The sequence below is a fragment of the Danio rerio genome, chromosome 9 (assembly GCF_052040795.2).
Source record: "Danio rerio strain M-AB ecotype USA chromosome 9, GRCz13ab, whole genome shotgun sequence".
Lineage (NCBI taxonomy): Eukaryota > Metazoa > Chordata > Actinopteri > Cypriniformes > Danionidae > Danio > Danio rerio.
Genome location: NC_141029.1, coordinates 38,509,712 through 38,530,034, shown reverse-complemented (window position 1 = coordinate 38,530,034; position 20,323 = coordinate 38,509,712). Strand labels below are relative to the sequence as shown.

Here is a 20,323-nt window from a genome sequence, read left to right as displayed (position 1 = left end):
CAAACTGATGTATGTACTATCACTGATAATTGAAGCATTAAATTGATCATTTATTTAGTGAAGTAAAAAACACATATTTGACATTATGACTGATTTTAAGCAAATAGATGCAGCCATGGTGAACAATAAGGACTTCAAAATAATAAAAAGCGTAAAAACTAGGTAATTATATAAACCTGGTTTACAGAAAAGAAACTTTGATGATTATGAATTCTACTGCAGACCTATATTTTAATTATTAATCCTGCATGCTCATACTGTATATACAATATAACTTTAATGTTTTGATTATCATATAAAAATATCATACATACAAACACTAAATAAGTATGACTATACTATGACCCATAAAGCATTACACACTTAGAAAAGGTAAATAGTAAACAAGTGATGCATATTATTATTATTATTATTATTATTACTATTTTATGGGTGCACTGTTACTTTAAGAGCAGGCAAATGTGCAGTGCAAACAAACTGCAAACGCTCATTAAATGGCGAGCAGTAAAGCGGAACCAAAGTCATGAATCATCTCATTTGTAAATGGAAGCAGTCCAGCGGGGGTCATGTTTATGATTAAACAGATGTTTGATGTTTGTTTCTCGGCGGATGAAATGAGGGTGAAGACTGGATCATGCACATTAAAACCCTACACTAAACTACAAACTGAGCCAAGTCACATTTTCTAATTGTCTGACTGTATAAATTCCTCCCCAAGTACAAATAAAACCGTCAAAAACACACAAATTACAATCAAATACAGATAAAAAAAGAGAGGTTTGAGTGGTATGGGATGTTCTTGAGGATCATGGAAAGGATGTAGGTATCATAAAAGTGGATGGATCAAGTCTGGTGGAGATGAAGCGTCTAAATCAGGAGAACAGCGGGACCTACTTGCATCGAGGTTTGTTAAGGGCAGTTATTGTGCATATGCCTTCATTCTGACAGTAGTAATCGCATGGATTTGCCAGCTCATCGCAGCGCTGGTTCTTGAACCCTGCCGTGCAGCTGGAACACATGGCAGTGAAGTGAGGACAGTCAGATGTGAAATAACTGTCAACAACTGCAAGGAATTGTGGATGATCTGTAGAGCAGTGTTTTTCAACACTGTTCCTGAAGGCACATTGATAGTACACATTTTCAACCTCTTCCTAATCAAACACACCGAAATCAACTCATCAGAAACACTGGGAAACACTGGTGTAGAGTATAGCAGCAAGTATCTGAACTGAAAAAAATATTCAAAGATGATTCCTTGAATTTACTAAAATATTTTAAGTTAAGTGGTTGTAAACAATTTGTTTGGGCTGGATTAAAAAAACACATCAAGGTAAACGTTACTAAATTTAATTTGTTTGCTTAAATTCAACACAAATAAATTGTTTGCAACAACATTTTTTTAGTGTGGCCTGTACCGTATGTGCTTGCTTGTAGAATAAATATCATAAGCAATTTTGTTAGGAAAACAGTTCCCACACTGTTTACCGAGGAATTAAAATATTTGTTTTTCAATTACCTATTCAATCAAGTGAAGGTACTTTAAAGAAATGATGACAATTAAAATAATGCATCATGTGACCAACTGCTAAATTCAGTAGGAAGCAGGCTGTCATGCATGGCCACAGACTAATGTTATCTCATGCATTCACAGCCCGTCAGATCCTGAAATTTGGGAAAGACAGATTTTAAGTTTATTGATCATCACCCTAAAAAGCATGAGGTCTGTTGAACTGTATCTTTTGTTAGTTTACCATGTAAGTTATGAAATCTGTCTTGCATGTTTGTAATAAGGTAACAGACAGCTTTCTCACTTAAAATCTGTAAATTCATTCATTTATCTAAATATCAGCTTAGTCCTTTTTTTTTTATCTGGGATCGCCACAGGGAAATGAACAGCCAACTTATCCAGCACGTTTTACGCATTGGATGCCCTGCCAGCTGCAACCTATCATTGGGAAAAATCCTTAAATAAAATAAAATAAAATAAAATAAAATAAAATAAAATAAAATAAAATAAAATTGAATTTGAACCAGAAACTGATCATTTAGCATGCACTTGGCTGAAAAAAAAACAAAAAATTTTTTTCCACCACTTTGCTTTGAAAAAGTTTTTGTTGTTTGCAATTTTATTAATATTACACTTCCTAATTAATAAGTCTCATTTAAATTCAGTTCAATCTATCTGTCTGTCCGTCCGTCCGTCCGTCCTTCCATCCATCCATCCATCCATCCATCCATCCATCCATCCATCCATCCATCCATCCATCCATCCATCCATCCATCCATCCATCCATCCATCCATCCATCCATCCATCTATCTATCTATCTATCTATCTATCTATCTATCTATCTATCTATCTATCTATCTATCTATCTATCTATCTATCTATCTATCTTGTTTGTATTCTAGCAAAATGTTTTATTATTATTATTATTATTATTATTATTATTATTATTATTACTACATTGTACTTGTTAGATTGTCTGAGCATTATGGAAAAAAACTTCGCCTTCTTCTAAAATATATGCAGCTCTTTGGAATTCATTTACATTAAATTCATTTAGGTCAACTATCATGACTTCCTGGTAGATACTGTTTCATCATCCCATACATTTCCTGTGACTCAGATCCAGTGAATGAAACACATTATCAGGACCTCACAAAAAATATAAAAGAGAGAGAGAGAGAGAGAGAGAGAGAGAGAGAGAGAGAGAGGGATCATTTGCATAGAAATTGATTCCATTCTCTCGATTATGCTAGTCATCGCCACAAATGCCATATAAACTGCACCGAGCATTTGATGATTTCCAAAACAACCATTTACAAGTTTGGAAAGTGAATAAAACTGGCGATAATTTAATGCTTGCTAACCACAATGATTCACAGAGCATTCATTATACATGCCTTCTGTCAAGAGCTGTGTTTGCTGCTTATAACATCTGACGGGAAGGAAAAGACTGATGAAATATAGGGCAAAATGACCAGGAAGTAAATAGTGTGGGAAATCAATAATGAAAATCATCGTTTTTTTGTATTGTTTTTGTTTGCTTGTGGATCTTCACATATAGACATTTCAAAATAAGTAAAGAAATGTCTTATATTTCATGTATGACCATTAATGTTCAAATATGTCATTCATAGAAACAAATGTACATACTTAAAACATGCCTCTCATCTAGATGTTAGTTTATTCTCAGTCGCTTTGGTGCATTGCTTACAACCAGTTTAGAGTTGCACAACAGTTTTTTTTAAAACAATTAGTAATTTGTGCACATCATAGTAGCAGTTTTGTCATTCCTTCCAACAAACTGCAAATGCTTTCGGACATGCATCAATTGCTTTTATACAACTCTCAGCTGTTTTATAACATTATCATTTGCGTATGTCATGTCAGTCAAAATTAATTGAACTTGTGAATGCTGAATAGTCATTCCATATAATAGTCATACACATAGTCCTCATTTCATTACTTGAGTCATTACATACAAAAATGTTAAACTAGTTGTCAAAATCTGTCAAGTTAATTTTATACAAATTTAATTTTTTTTTCTGAAAATGTCTTCTAAGAATTTACAGTAATTGAACAATTTCTTGAATGATTTAGAGACATATTTATGTTAGTTCACAGCTCTACCCAATACGTTTGTTGTAAACAAGGGTGTATTTATTCTTTTGCACAATGCTGTGAATAAATTAGAATTGTAAAGAGCATATGCAGTAAAATTGTGAAACATACATATTCAGTGTCTTGTACTCAGATACCTTACTAAATGCAGTGAACTTTAAAAAAATATACAGAGTAAATTGTCATAATGAAAACATGACAAAAACATCTGACTATCTTTTTTATAAACAAAGTTGTCTGGACTTTTCATTTTGATGACACTGACACTTTTATTAACATGAATACTTGCTTTAGAGGAATGAGCTATCCACTTTTTGAGCAAGTGAAACACTTTTGCAGGTTATCAACTAGGTTTTGCAGTTTGTACTAATTGTTTTGAGAAACGCATTAACTATTGTGCAAAAGTAAATAGTGTTTTGACAAATGCACCAAAATGAATGAGAAAAACTGTAAGTCTATGAATTAAATGATCTAAAAAAACACAGCTAAAGGTTTCAGTTATTTGTCTTTCAAGCACTCTGACTTCAAATCCCCTTCATCGGTTGGTAAAACAAAAAGCTTAAAATCTTTTAACTCTGGCATAAGTGGATGTATACGGTCATAACCTGATGTGGTTATGAAACACATGTTTATAAATGTGAATTTATCCTTTGGACACTCAAATTTGTTCAAATCTGTGCAAAGGACTCATATTTTTCTTCTACAGATTTAACAAAAAAGAAAAAAGAAAAAGAAAAAAGTGAACTACAGTTGTTCGAATGGCCATAGACATGAATATTTAGATGTCTCATAAGAGTAGCTGCAGCTTCTATCTAGTCTGCAACCACAGTTATACTCATGTAGAGTATCTATATTAGCAACTTTTAACTGACTATTTTATCATATTAGCACAGTACATTAAAAAGGATGTTTGCTAACACTGCATTACAAGTTAGCCTATAGTTTAAATTACTTTAAAATGTATTTACAAAACAAAAACAAACAAGCAAAAACATTTTCATCTGCGAAAGGTTATATCATTTCTTCAGGATTTTAAATTATGACTATAAAATGTTGTAGCAACTCGGATTGATTTATTGATTTTGTTTTGTTTTTGTTATTTGTACATGGCTGTAATGATTGAATTGGTGAATCTATGTATACATATCAATTGCATGACAATTAATAATCAAGCTGCTTAATATTTTAAACAGAATTGCATAATGTTAAGTGTTGATTTTGTTTGTATTAGCATATTTCATAAATCTGCTATAAATGCATTTTACATTGAAAATCATTTCAAGGTTTATCAGTTTTTATAATCATATACTGTGATGTTGCAGTCTAGACAGAAAGACAGATCTATATATTTACCTATTTTGCATTTTTAAAAATAAATTAAAACAATATAAAACAATATATACAAGCAGAGCCCTGGAAACCATGAAACCCAAGGTTTTGAAACACTTCATTCCCTGACTATTTCCTGCGCAAATAGAGAAACTCTTCAAATCAAAGCGTGAGGGACAAATATTTTTCACCGGTCACAGCTGAGAGCTTTGTGGCCTTACTACCTCTATTATCAACATCCCGAACACATGGTGCTCTGAGAGTGGCCCATGCTTTCATCAGTTCCTGATCTCGCAATACAAAAACGAATTTATACCCTACAAAAAATAAATAAATTGTCAGTCTTTCTAAATGTATCCATGCCTCCCTGCCAAACCAAACAGGGCAGGACTCCAGCTGTTTGCAAGATAATGTCCCAATATACACAAGTCCACAGGGTGGACGTCCTGTCAGCAGCTCCGGCACAGTGTGAGCCTAACCTCATCTTTATCAAAATGAAGCCAAAGAAGCTCTTGCACATAACAAAGAAAGTGTCTGCCTAGCGATAAGAGCTCAACAGCTTTTCCTTATTTTAAATCAATAATTAAATGAGTTAACACTTTATTTTGATGGTCCATTTGAGTATTAGTAGACTGTCTGCTTAATATCTGTTGATACTGCTCCTAAACAGACATTTAAATGACCATAAGAAACTTTGCAAGTACATGTCAACTTACTCTAACCCTAACCCCAACCCAACAGTCTACTTATAATCTAATGAGAATTAGTTGGCATGTAGATGCAATGTGACTTAAATTCCACAAATGGACCATCAAAATAAATTGTGACCAATCAATCTCCTCCATGCAGTTTTCTCCACAACAAAACCCACAATGTCGATGAGACATTTTGCACCCTAAAACACAACTCAGTTGCACCTCAAAGGCAGAGAAAGATGCTAACCATCTCACAAAAATCTGAACATGCTAAGTTACGCAACTGTAGGGCACCATTATGGAATACATGCATCTTTGGTTTATTAGATTCAGTTTTACAGCCTTAAAACATCTGTAATGTTCGCAGATTTCAGCTATTGTGGCTTATTTTTAGAACGTAACTCCTCCGTTTGATGTGAGGCCACTGTATAAACATGATTCTGTCAGATAAAACACTACAAACTCTCTCTTCAGTGTCAAATGCTAAAAGAAAAATCTAGAGTATATGCAGTGTATGGCTGCATGATGCGAACATCTGAATGTTTTTTTTTTTCCATTCCACCCCTGATACCCAGTATTGTACCATATTCAGCAATATTAACTATATAAAAAATTTATTATTAAAAAAAAGATTTTGAGGCTTGAAGTAATTTGATTTGTAACCGAGTGTAGACTTTTAGGCACATAAGAGCTTGGCTAATTATGCCTGTGTGCTTTTTAATTCTGTCAGACTAAGTGCCAGTGTAGAGTCCCCTGCTGAGGTCATTTTGGGCCCCATTGATCGGAAACTTACAAGTCTCTGACATCTGTACGACTTTTATAAATGAATGCCAAGGCTTCCAAGGCCGTTCGCTGTGTGGCTCTAATAGCTGAGAATTGGAATACGGACAAAAGCAGGCACTTAGTCATTCTTACTGGCAGAAGGGTAGGCTGGTGTCGGGGTCCAGATGACAGGTGCCTCCGTTATAGCAGTAGCCATCACACAACTGGCAGCTGGAGGCGATTCGACCGCTGGTACAGCTGGCAGAACGAGAACAAATTGCATGAGCTAAAAATGTGACTGTTGCATAAACCTAGGAGTCATTTGTGAGTGGACTTACAGGATAGCCTATAAATAATTGATTGAAATTAGCCTTTGTAACAGAATGAGCTGCACGAATGTTATAAACGTGGCTGGAGATTTATTGTCCTTGTTATATTTCGCAGATGTAATGGCACAACATCAATTCTGCATTTTATTTGCTTTAGGGAAACCAGGGCTGGGTGATTATTCAGAGTTCATTGATTAAATTGAATGTAATGTTATGCCACAGTTAATTTTTTAAACAAAGAATCATGATTTTGAGATACATACTGTATATTGCTACTGAAAAGAGACCTACATTCTCAGGGTTTCTCTGGATTTATTAGGTGTGGGTTTGAGTGAAATGTTAAAATTAGTTTTAATCAATAAATGTCTGACAACATGCCAATTATTTCAATTAATAATATTTGCAAAAAAATAAAATGAGTCAGAATTACAAATGTTGTGATTAAAAATCAGTGTTATTACTAGTGTTGGGAAAAAATTAATTGCATCCAAAATTAAAGACTGTTTGACATAATATACAGTTGAAGTCAGAAGTATTAGCCCCCCTGAATTATTAGCCCCCCTGTTTATTTTTTTCAACACATTTCTAAACAAAATAGTTTCAATAACTCAATTCTAATAGCTGATTTATTTTATCTTTTTCATAATGACCTTAAAAAATATTTTACTAGATATTATCAAGACATTTCTTAACAGCTTAAAGTGACATGCAAAGGCTTAACTAGGTTAATTAGGTTAACTAGGCAGGTTAGGGTAATTAGGCAAGTTATTTTATAACGATGGTTTGTTCTGTAGACTATTGAAAAAATATATATAACTTAAAGGGGCTAATAATTTTGTCCCTAAAATGTAAAAAAAAAAAAAAAACTCAAGCTGCTTTTAATCTAGCCAAAATAAAACAAATAAGACTTTCTCTAGAAGAAAAAATATTATCAGGCATACTGTGAAAATTTCCTTGCTCTGTTAAACATCATTTGGGAAATATTTAAAAAAGAAACAAAAAAATCAAAGGGGAGCTAATAATTCTGACTTCAACTGTATAGGTGCGTCCCAAATCACATACTTATGCACTATTCTATGCCATTTAGTAGTATAAATAGTGTAATAGTGTAGTGTGTTCACACTACAAACTCTTAAAATAGTAGGTGCACTTTAATTACCCGGGTGATGCACTTATTCAGCCAGTAAAATGAAGTGTGGAATGATGGACACTTTGCGCACTCAACAGTCGCAGTTTTGCTCACGTAGCAGAAGGGGCAGAGCTGTCGGGCGCACGTTGAATAACTTTTATTTATTTTAGGTGGTGAAAGTAAATTTCATCCACGAGAGGGATTATACCTCGTCCCAATGGTAAATGCGGTTATACTCAAGGCAGGTATTTTTTGGTAGTTTGGTCATTTATTTCACTAATATAGCAGCTAACAAACATCATCTGGGAAACGGTTTAAATTTCTGCTTAGTAAATAACCATTAGTGTTCCATTTGAGATGGCACCACATTCTTGTACTATGCTGTTGAGTGTGTAAGTTCATAAATACATAGCGCATAAGTTTATAGTGTGCCATTTGGGACGCAGCTTATGTGTGTGTACTGTGTATATTTATCATTTATATATGAATACACACATGCTAGCATATATTTGAGAAAATGTATGTTTATATTTAGATATAAAATATATGTGTATTTAAAATTTAAATGAAAAGAAAGATATAAAATATATGTATATATGTGTATGAATAAATGTGTATGTTTAGATATAAAATATAAATATCTGTGTAACAATATTTTTGTATAGTTTTGCTTCTATCTATGTAAATCGCTGTTATTTAATAAACATGTGCAATACACACTCACTCATATTATGTCAAAACAAACCTTTAATTTGGATAAATCTTGATTAATCTTTGCCCATCACTAGTTATTAAACCAAGTATTGATTTCTTAAAACGTCTGAGTTAAAACAATGGTACTGTGTTGTCTAAAACAAACATAAACATGATGCATTTTTGTGCACCAAATATAATAATAATAATAATAATAATAATAATAATAATAATAATAATAATAATAATAATAATAATAATAATAATAATAATAATAATAATAATAATCTATGAGTTTTATACAATTATGCTTTAAACCCATTAACTGCCTCAACAATAAATCAAATTTTGGACTGCATTTCTTAACTCCTAATGTCGCTAGTAAACACACTCAATGCATCTTTTTTCTAAAATATCAGCTTTTAACAAATGGTTGATATGTCATTTTACGGCAAAAGCACCTGAATTAATACATATACTTTGAAAAATCCAGAAACCATATTCAAAATAAATCATTTTTGAACACTAAATCATCTTTTTTTTTTGAAGTATGCCATAAAACATTTCATGCTTTCTTGTTTGTTTGTTTTTACAATGAGATCAAACTCAAGTGTAGTAGTGCAACAGGATTATGTTTGTTTGATTTTTTTTGTAAACCAACAATGCTGTGTGTAGCCCATTATTTAAAACGGTCATTCTTTAAATGACTTTACCAGTCTTTATTTAAAACAATTAAAATATGGTCAACCATTTGGTACAGCAGGCAGTTAAAGGGCTGTTGACTACTGAATTGTTATATATGAAAATAAATGCTAGAAATGAATGTTATAAATAGAACTTTCCAACAGATGCAAATATATCATGGACGAATCACCTATATGCAATTAATTTGCAGATTAACTATGTATATAATAACATATATTTGATTGTAACTTTAACTTAATCTGATTGTAATGCAATAGCATGCACATTGAAAAAATAATTATTGTAATAATTTCGAATTGAACAAATACGAAACAGATTTAGCTTTCTATCATATCTCCCAGTCCTAGATGAAATGTGTAATTTCCATTCCAATACCATTACCACACTGAACCATAAAAAGTGTCTTTATGAACAAAAAGCAAACTAACTTGCAAGCCACATCTCCTGTGTCTCCATTAATGATACAGGGGGCTCCATGGCAGCGCAGGCACTTGTCGACATCACACTTGATCCCTTCATAGCGTGCGGGACACACACACTCCACGTGTCCTGAACTGGATAATGTGCAGGCCTTGGAGTTCACACAGTGGTGATGACAGATGTCTGTCACAAAAAAAGAAATGGAAAAACACACAAGATATGCCCCTAATTAAGACACGAGGGCACAATCCTTTCATATTATGTTCAAGTTTAATTAGAATTTTACAAAGCTGTAATGAGACTTAATTATCCGCATCAAATATCTACTGGTGCTAAGATGAAAATGTGTCGCCCCTTGGGTGCACAGCGCTAAAAATGCATTACGGGAACCTCAGATTAAATTGTTTTGCAACAAATTATAATAACAAAGACTTCATAACTGCAAACATTTTATCAGCAAAGCGCAGAAATACCTCAAGGTTGTTACAGCAGCGTTTAGAAAAGCTCTTTGGGCACAGATGGTTCAAATGCTGGCAAATGCCCTTTAGAGCCAAATACAATATTTGCTATCGCTTGGCTTTTTGTTGTTGTTGTTGTTGCCAGTTGAGGAGAGAAAACTTAGCAACTGTTCCAATAAACACAATGTAATGATGTTAAAGTGTCCCAATTATAAATTTGTCTATGCAGTTGTTTGTGAAAATTATAGTTATTGCCTATGTGTGATCGTAACACATTTGCATAATGTTAGTTTATGGACTTAATTGGTTGCCCACAAACAATGTCTACTTTGGCCATCCAGTAATGGTCTGTAGCTAAGGCCTGGAAGAGGTTCATGTTGTTGGCATTTCAAGAAGTAAACTGTTAAAGTAAAACTGGTGCCATGTTACCACTGTATTATCGTGCTTATGGCAAGATACTGCAGGTGAACATATTAAAACAATTAACTAACATCTATCAACATATACTTCCACAGCAGTTTGATCACATTAAGGCACGATATGTATGTTTTTGCATAAAGAATTCCCAAAACACTAGCAATGTGTTAATTATGTTGCTGATTTATGTATTTATATTATCCTAAATGTTTAAAAGAATGTTAAAATCTATTAAAAAAGGGCAATTCTAACTATTGACATGTATCATACACCATTCATTTCAAGGTTTGTTTTATAGAAAACATTGAAAAAAGTATGGTTTAATATGTTCTGCATTTTATTAAATTGCACAAAGCTGCATTACAACAGAACCATAAAATGTATTTAGTATGGTAAAACATGCCACGTCACATCTCTCCTCATCAAGTACTTCAGCGGTCTCTTCTCACTTTGGCTGCTTTTACACTGCAGATCTTGATGGTCAATTCTGATTTTGTGGTTGTATTGACCTTATTCTAAAATGCGGAAGTGTGCCTGTTTTCGCGATTGTCTTAGAACTTCCGATTCAGTCGCCTATGGGAGAAATGACTAGGAATAATAAACGGCAGAAAATGGCCAAACTACTTGCTCAACAAACAAATGTTTGCATGACTACACAGACCAAGTAGCATAATATAATAAGAAAATATTAAATTGCAACATCAAGCTGCGTAACGAGCAGTTGTTAACGTCAAAAAATGAATGGAAGTGAATGTGACCGGAAGTCGCGAGACAAAAAGATTCAAATGGCAGCGCCCACTCGCCAGCTGAGAATAAGGTGAATACCATTTTTTGATGACCCGCTTACATCATCTTTTATAAGTGACTCATATCTGATTGTCTGAATTTACATGGCACAAGGCACAAGGCGCAATGAGCAAAAAAAAAAAAAAAAAAAAAAGAGTGGGTGCTGACTGACAGCTGATAATAAAAGAGCTCTTTTTTTCTCCATTCCTATATTTAATCTGATTGCAGGGTTTAATTTTTTTTTTATATTCTTTTTGACAAGTTGTTTTACTATAGTTATGACATAAAAGTTCTCATTTGGCCATCTTCTTTTAATCTAGGCCTTTTTAAACCAGTGGTCATCTAAAGATCATTTCCATATAGCGTGATTTATGCTCGTGATGTATCCAGCCGTTTTAATCTAGCCTATATTATGTATGTGGCGGAAGTTGAACTCTCTATCTCTCTCTCGTTAACATGCTTAAATATTTGTACAATATAAAAGCTTTATTGTCCTAGAAAGATTTAAGGTTTGGGACTCTGCTGAAGTCTGTTTCTAAATGAAAGCATTAGAGTTGACATCATTCGCTATGGTTTTTAATGACGCTTGACTCGCATTGACATGTGAAAGTCCGATCTACACTCAAAATATATATATTTTTTGCTTGTTCAAACTGCTTATTTAAAATAAGCTTAATCAACAAAATTCTTAAGATTTCATTGGGACAACTTTTTTTTACGTTGAATTCACATACATTTTTTAAAAGTGTTACGTTAAGTTAATCGATTTGTTCTGGGACAACATGAATGAATTGTGTGGAACCCTGCATTTTGTACAGTGTACCTGCTTACACTGCAAACACGAGGATACAGATCCGATTCATATCGGATACATTTCTACATATGAACAAGGTCTGAAACTGATTTGAGTAAATCAGAATCTATGTAATTTTTTCCACATAGTGCCAAATAGGAGAAAAAAATCTGAATTGGGTCGATTGAACCATGTAAATGCAGGCTGACAGCTTTCAGCCTTACTCTAATTCATATGATATATTGTGCCTTTAAAAGTTGTAAACCTTTTTTCTTTTACAACTTTTGCAAAAAAAGGCCTTATTTCATGTAATATTTGCACATTTGCATATACTTTAATTACATTTTTTTTGAAAATACAGTTGAACATTTTGCGTAAGATTTTTGACATACTGTCAAAGCAAAGGTATTTACAGAGGGGAGTTCGACAATCTATTTATATTGGTTTAGTATTAGTAGTTATTATAGTAGTGGTTATATATATATATATATATATATATATATATATATATATATATATATATATATATATATATATATATATATATATATATATATATATATATTAGTTATATATAGATAATATTTTGTTCATTTTCACGCTATTTATATATACAAAAAAGTGCATAATTAAGCAGAATGGGGAGTTTAAAAAATTGTATTGCAATTCAAATCTTTACACAAATTGATAAAATTTTATAAAAACACTTAATAGTGCAAACAAAAAGAATTCCTGAAATATCAAAACTGAGATGTCTATTTACTGATTGTATTTTAATTACATTAAAACATGGATGCTCTAAAAGAAACCTTACGAAATTGAAAAAAGTCACAATAACCTTCACTGGAAGCGTATCGGTATGGGAAGAAACATTAGCTGTGCATATCCCCTATTTTAAGTTTGCATCCAGATACTACTGAAACTGACAGGAAGAATAAAATAAGTAATAAGTAGTAAATAATAAATAAGTAAATAATACGTAAAATAAAAATGCTAGAAGGATTTGAAATATGCATCGTAATAGTACAGAATTAAGCATTGGTTTTAATCAGCTGCCATGAGAACCCATGACCTACTGGACTAAAATGTAGTTTTCATTTCTGCTGCACATAAGTCACCTCTTCCAGATACAGTACTTACGATAAAGACAGCGGTCGCCGGTATACTCTGCCAAGCAGCGGCACACTGGCTGGTTTCCAGAGCTTACGTCACATGTGCCTCCGTTCAGACAGTGATTATCACAGATCCTCCTCTCACAGTTCGGGCCGGTGAAGCCTGTCACACAGCGGCAAGTAGGTTTCCCTGTGATTGGATTAGACAGATTGAGAAGAAATGCACATAAAATATTCATGCTTGTAACAGCTGTTTAGCACTGTAGCTAACAAGAGGAAAATGTTTTATGCATGTTTTGTTCTTTTACTACAGAAACTATTCGAGAACCGGAGTGTATGCAGAAAAGCTATTTTTAGCAGAATCTATGAGAAAGTACAACAACCAGTTTATATATCATTGAAGTTAACTTGACATATTGGTCCTAATGTGAAGCCTGAATAAAAACAGCTTTAACATCAAACAAATGAACTACTTTAGTGAAAATGCCTAGAATTAAAGAGCCCCTCTTGTGGGTTTTTGAAAATGACCTTCCATGCAGTGTGTACCTCAGCTCTGAGTGAAGTAAAATATCCAGCTAAGGCCTAAATCTGAAAGTGCACCATGTTTAAAACCATTGATTCATCTATAAAAGAGTCGACTCAGAGTGGTTCAACTGAATCGTGGGGTAACGAGTCTTTAGTTGTGTTGGTGTGACATCGGTATGGAACTCAAACCCCGCCCATTTGTTGCACGCCCGGGACAATTAAAAAACCCCGGCCCTGCCTACAAACACTGAAGAAAGAAAAAGAAGACAAGCACTGTAGCAGATCCCGGCTGAATCATGTCACGAAGGCACTGTGCTCTGAAGTGTGAGGGAAAGTTAGTGTTACTTTTCCTTCCCAAAAATGAGGCTGTGAAGAGTGGAAAAAGTGGTTGAAGTTATTTTTGAAAAAATACCTCAGCTTTATAGCCCCAGCCTTGAGCTGTGTAATTTTTCTGACGAGTGCTTCAGCAATCTACACGCTTACAACGGGGGATTCGTTGGCCGTTTATTAAAGTAAGGGTCAGAAAAGACTATTGATGTATGGGTCTTTGTCAGAGCTTGACAGGAACTTTACAGTACAAAATTCATGGATTAGTTTCTTCCTCCATTTCACAAGTGTAAGTAATAAGTGTGATTAAAATGGTTGCATCAAGAGATCTGCTTAGGACTAAATTTTAAATCCCGTTCTCGCCAGGTTTTAGTCCGAACCTGACCGCTTCTGCTTATATTCAGCATTCGATCTCGCTACCGCTTTTGCCACTGTGTGGATTAATACTGAATGTGTGTCATGGTTAAGAATAGAGCAATATGCTGGTGTTAAACTGCATTGCTTTAATGCACTCCTGCATTGGATCACACATGCACTCTGCACTGACTACTTCATTATTGTTGATAAGCTGTGATAGGCATTTTTTTTCCGTCTCACGCTAAACGCAGTCGGCCAATCGCAGTAGACTGGGTCATCGAACCATTCAGAGCAGATTAGCATCATGCTAAGAAAGGGTTTGGGAACAAATGAATTGCTGAACAAATCATATGGGAGTCGTTGGGAGAATTAAGTAAAAATAAATGCACATTATAAAACATTGAAAGTGTTTTTGACCTTTCATGCATATCAGACTGTTGTTGGAGTCCCCAAAACCAAAATATGACCTTTTTAAATGCATAATAGGGGCTCTTTAAAAAGGTTAATATTCTCTATTTTACCTATAAACTTTTTTTATAATTTAGATGATTAACATTATTTTATTTTATTTTATTTTATTTTATTTCTTTGCAGTGAAATGATCATTGTCCAACATAGCCATTGACTAATTAAAAACTGCCCTCTCCATTAAGGTCTTCAACTTTCAAATTCTGTTACAGACTCATTAAGTAATCTGTGTATCTACAGTATAAAATCTGTTTAATCAGTTAAGAACATATTAAATAATCTAAAATGAACTGCCCTGAGATGCTTTAAAACAATATGCATGTAGAGCAACAACTCCAATGCATGAGAAGGTAAAGTATTCACAATACAGTAGTGGAATTAATTGTTTAGGTTCTGTTTTAATTAAAAAAAAATACTGCATAGTATTACTTAACAACACACTTATATTTAAAAAGTTTTATTACTGACTTTTCCACCAATTATTGCTGCTTTTAAGTTGAAAAATGTATATATTTGAATTACAAATGTTATTGTTGATGGATTAATAATAGAATGTCTGGCAGCATAACTAATTGCTTTAACATATCTTGATCATTATTATATAAAATTATTACCATCTATTGTTTTCCCACTACATCTAAAACAGTAATGTAGATCTGGATCTAGAATCTTCTCGATGAGTATAGCTAATTAACCATGTGGATGGATGATAACAGCCTTCTAAGCCTACTACTAGAGCACAGAAGGCCCCTACTGGCCCATATCTATTAACTCATAACCACTGCCCATTCAATTGCGTAATAACACTTGAATCGGAAGGGGCAAGAGTAAAGAGTCCACTCATTCATATGCAATTAAAATGTGTTTTTATTAATAATAAAGCTTAAAAAAAGACCACCTAATGATGTCTCACATCAAGGTTGTTTTCCAATGACACCTGCATGTCTCATAAGATTTCAAAGGCATGTCCCCATTTTATGTCAACACCATCAGACATTTATCAAAATGTAATAATGCAGGGGATATAAGGGGCAGTCATTACTCTAAAGAACTCCAGTGCCACAGTCCACCTCCACCTAGTACATCAGTGTCAGACAGGCTCAGGTACATTTGATATTTTTAGGATAATTTAAATACGAATGGTAAAATATCCCTTAAAGCAGGGTGAGGGGTGCATTGGCATCTAGAATCAACAGGAAAAACTAAACATCAACTAAATAAACTCCATATGTTTTGTGAAAGAAACGTCCGAAATATCAACACCGTCAGATATTCTTAAAAATATTCTTAAATCTGAAAAAAAAAGTAAATTCAAATGTAAATCTTGAAAAAAGGCTTTTGAAACAATAACAAATAACATGCTCACTGTTTGCTGTGACAGTTTAAATACAATAATTAATGGATTCTATAAATTTGATTGTTAAAATGATTAGAAAAGTAGTCTTTCATTACCACTGCCAGGTGTGTCAACTCTGTCAGAATGGTCACCTCCATCAGACGAATAGTTTGATAATAATTACTTTTCCTATTTTCTGTTTGTTAAATAATCGTTGTCTGTTAACATTAGAATCTATTTTGAAATATGTTTGTTTATCAGTTTAAAATATTGGTTGAAATATGTTTTTAATGCCAACAAGTTAAGGTAATGTTTTTTCTTGTATCAAAGCATGCCTCAGTAGCTAAATAGAGTATATGCATGATCCACAAATGTAGTTTCGTTTGTCTCAGTAAAAGTTTTTTTTTTTATTATTCTGCAGTTAGTTTTGTCCAACTTCTCAAGAATCAGCGAGCTAAGAGCAGAGCAGCCGCTCAATAACTACCTTTATTTCAATAATGAAAACTACATCTAACTCTGCCATTAACAATCACAAGAACAAATGATGAGATGCATCAAACTTTAGAGGATTCTGATGTTGAGAATAATTGCTTTGTTGCATGCCTCATCAGTCATTTGATTGGTTATGATAGATGAAGCTGTAATATGACACTTGACTAATTTTAATTGAGGTGCAGACACAACACAACCCTCAGCTGATTTTGTCATTAGCAATTTTTGTACGCTTTTACATTTGGGACCAAAGTGCTCAATTTTAAATGAATACCTTACGAAAGTGGATCAGTGGAACATTAGCATAGAAACCAGAGGCCATTTGTTGCCTTGAATAATTTTATAAACCTTAATACCAATAGCGCACACACACGCACACGCACACACACACACACACACACACACACACACACACACGCACACACACGCACACACGCACACACACGCGCACACACACACACACACACACACACACACACACACACACACACACACACACACACACACACACACACACACACACACACACACGCACACACACGCACACACAATACATTTTCCTTAAAAATAATGCCTTTCTTTAAATGTTCGTTAAAAAAATAACTCGGGCACAAAATATTTTGCAGTAGCTTCATGCAGCATATCTCCAAGACATTAGGAACTTTTACTTACTTTTACTAGGAACATAACTTTTTCTATGAAGCTCATGCTTGATTAATTATATCTCTGTTTATAATTATATAATTATCATAATATAAATGTATCTATGACAACACAATCATCATTATATTGTATTATAGTGACTGTTATAGCTACAATAATTATAGTTATAGCTATAGAGTTAAATACAATTATACCTATAATAATAGTACTAATTAATTAAAGCCCTCAGTGATGCATTTCTAAAAGTTAGTAACTGTAGTATGATTCACAAGTATATAGTATAATGACATAGCTATTCAGTTATATACAATTGTAGCTAAAATAATAGTAATACTAATTACTTAAAGCCATTAATGATGCATTTCTAAAGGTTAGTAACTGTAGATGAATCACAATCAGTATTTATCAAAAATATAAAAGCATGAATTTATTTGACAGAACACAATTTGTTAACTTACTTAAATTGAAATGCATCACTAAGAAGTATTCATTACACTATTGTACATGTAGCCAGGGCTTGACATTAATCTTTTAATCATCAGCAGGGTTCAACGCTAAGGACTTTTTCTACTGGCCCGATTGGACCAGTGGTTCAGATTTTTACTTGCCCTGCCAAAATTTTCACTGGCCCCATAAAAGAAATAAAAAAGTTAGCCACATATATTAAATAATGTTTCACGAAATAATGTCAGCCGGTTCATTCCACTGTGGCGACCCCAGATTAATAAAGGGACAAAACCTTTAAAAAGAAAATGAATGAATGAAATTAATGTCAGTAGTTTTATTTAGCAGTAAAATATAGCAGTATGGAAAACGTGCACGTATTTTATTGCAAAACAAAAGGTGGCTGACTTAAAAGTGACAGCAAACTAAGCAAAACATCAAATTTTTTTCATCATGCTGTACCCATTTAAATGTTTCCACAAAGTTAGAAACAGACATTTCCTTTAGCCTCATAATTTAATGTCGCGGTCATGTTGCCGTCTATTAAAATATAGTGACAAGGCAGCACTGCCCCGATCGTGCCAGTAACAATTCTGTCTACTGTCCCGAGCATCTCTCACACTGGCCCCGGGCCATCGGGCAGTCCTTACTGTTGAGCCCTGATCAGACACTTTGACCAGTAGTTTTCCAATGTTACTAGCCACTCGCCTTTTTCACTAGCCACATTTTTGTTGTTGGAAAATTACTTGATTTCAAATTTGTGTCCACATGCCTACTTGTTAATTTAAGTTTGTTAATTTAAGTTGTGTGTGTTAATGACCTTGCTCAATGAGCATGAACAAATGAGTTTTGGGTTCATGGTGTTGCATTGCATTGGATTTTATTTAACATGACTCTTTAGGGCTAAACACTAAAGATTTACCTTTTTTTCCTCTGGCCACAGAAAACTATTTATTTCCTTGTCACACTTTTCAAATAATGAGTCAAAACAAGCAAAACATAACTTTTTATTTAACAAAAACAATTGGCATTTAAAAAAAATTAAATAAACTATTGTATCTAAAAATCTACTTGTATCTAAAACTATACACAGTAACCTGTTGTGGCTGAAGGTCTCAGATCACCGGTTAACTATAGATAAATTGAGAGTTAATCTCCAATTAGAGCAATGTTATTGTAAAGGATGATAATTAAACCATATTAATAAAAATAACTAAGCAAAAGAAAACGCGAAAAAATATTCTGTGTGCAATGATTAAAGGATAGGTATAGGATCAAAACAAAAAGGACACAGTTAATCCATTAATAATCTGTTCAAAGACTGGTTAAATCAAAAGCAGCAACCGCTGTTGCTTACAAAAACTCTTGAGCCCTAAAAAGTAGCAGGACTGTGCATGCATGAGCACCACTTCTTTCCAGCCTATTTCAAAGAGAAATCACCGCACCAGTTTTGTTTCCATGCACCGTTGCTTCGCACAAAAAAAAAAAAAAATGAACACGGAAGTTTTTCGGTATTCACTTGCTTTCTTTTGCTTGTCGAACACTTATCAGTTGGTACTTTTCAAGATCCGATTTCTGTGCATATTGACAAAAAGTCTTGCACTAAAAGTCTAATCTTTGGTGACAAGCTAGCACTGGCAATTAAATTTTTTTTCAACCATCCAAAGTGGCTTGTCGGGGTGTCTGTTTCACCAGTCACAAGTGAAATCTTCCTGCATTTGACAGGTTAGAGGGTGTAATTGACGAGCCCTACATGTAGCTATAACTGTTAATATAATACAATACATGGTATGTTGTGTCTACATTAGATATAGATACATTTACAGAACAGTTATGATTGGTTATAAATAATTATAAACAGAGTTATACATTAGAGTTATACAAAACGAGTTATCCAAACAGTTTTATTATGAGCATGGGATTAGGAAAGTGTTACTGAAATTATTAGCTATATTTTTTCTGCACATGACTATTGTTTTTTTTTAATGATAAGTGGTAGTTTCAGTTTGAGGAATTGTTATTTAACAATAATAATAATAATAATAATAATAATAATAATAATAATAATAATAATAATAATAATAATAATAATAGTAATAATAATAAACATATCACTATACATTATAAGCCTGAGCTAAATAATCCATATACGTGGTGAAAAGAGGTTTGTGTTTAATTTTGTGTACTTGGTGCTGTAATTTTTCCATCATGAAAATAACATTACGCTTGATATTTCAATGTGACATTATTATATCACAGAAAAATCTCTTATGAGTTCAGTGTTCCCTACAGTACGGTTATGTCAAACATGCATCCATTATGTTATTATAAAAAGACTTGTTTAGAGTTTGGGGTTATGTATGATCTGCTGAAAGTAATTGGTTAATTTTAATAAGTTCTTTATAGTGTTCAATGGATGATATGTAGGCTAAATAATGACACCTCAGTGTACCCAGA

The 20,323-nt window shown here is 33.3% G+C and overlaps 1 protein-coding gene across 4 annotated transcripts in view; it reads right to left on the bottom strand.

Moving 5' to 3' along the window:
• The window catches only part of lrp1bb (low density lipoprotein receptor-related protein 1Bb), a 631,192-nt gene that overhangs the window by 13,124 nt on the left and 597,745 nt on the right, over positions 1-20,323 (bottom strand). For all 4 annotated transcript variants that reach the window (XM_087268160.1, XM_087268163.1, XM_087268161.1 and 1 more), the window contains 4 exons: positions 13,283-13,444; positions 9,697-9,871; positions 6,566-6,670; positions 895-1,008 (listed from right to left, as the gene is read on the bottom strand). In XM_087268160.1, coding sequence (XP_087124286.1) covers positions 895-1,008; positions 6,566-6,670; positions 9,697-9,871; positions 13,283-13,444 — 556 coding nt within the window. The remainder of the gene's footprint in view (positions 1-894; positions 1,009-6,565; positions 6,671-9,696; positions 9,872-13,282; positions 13,445-20,323) is intronic.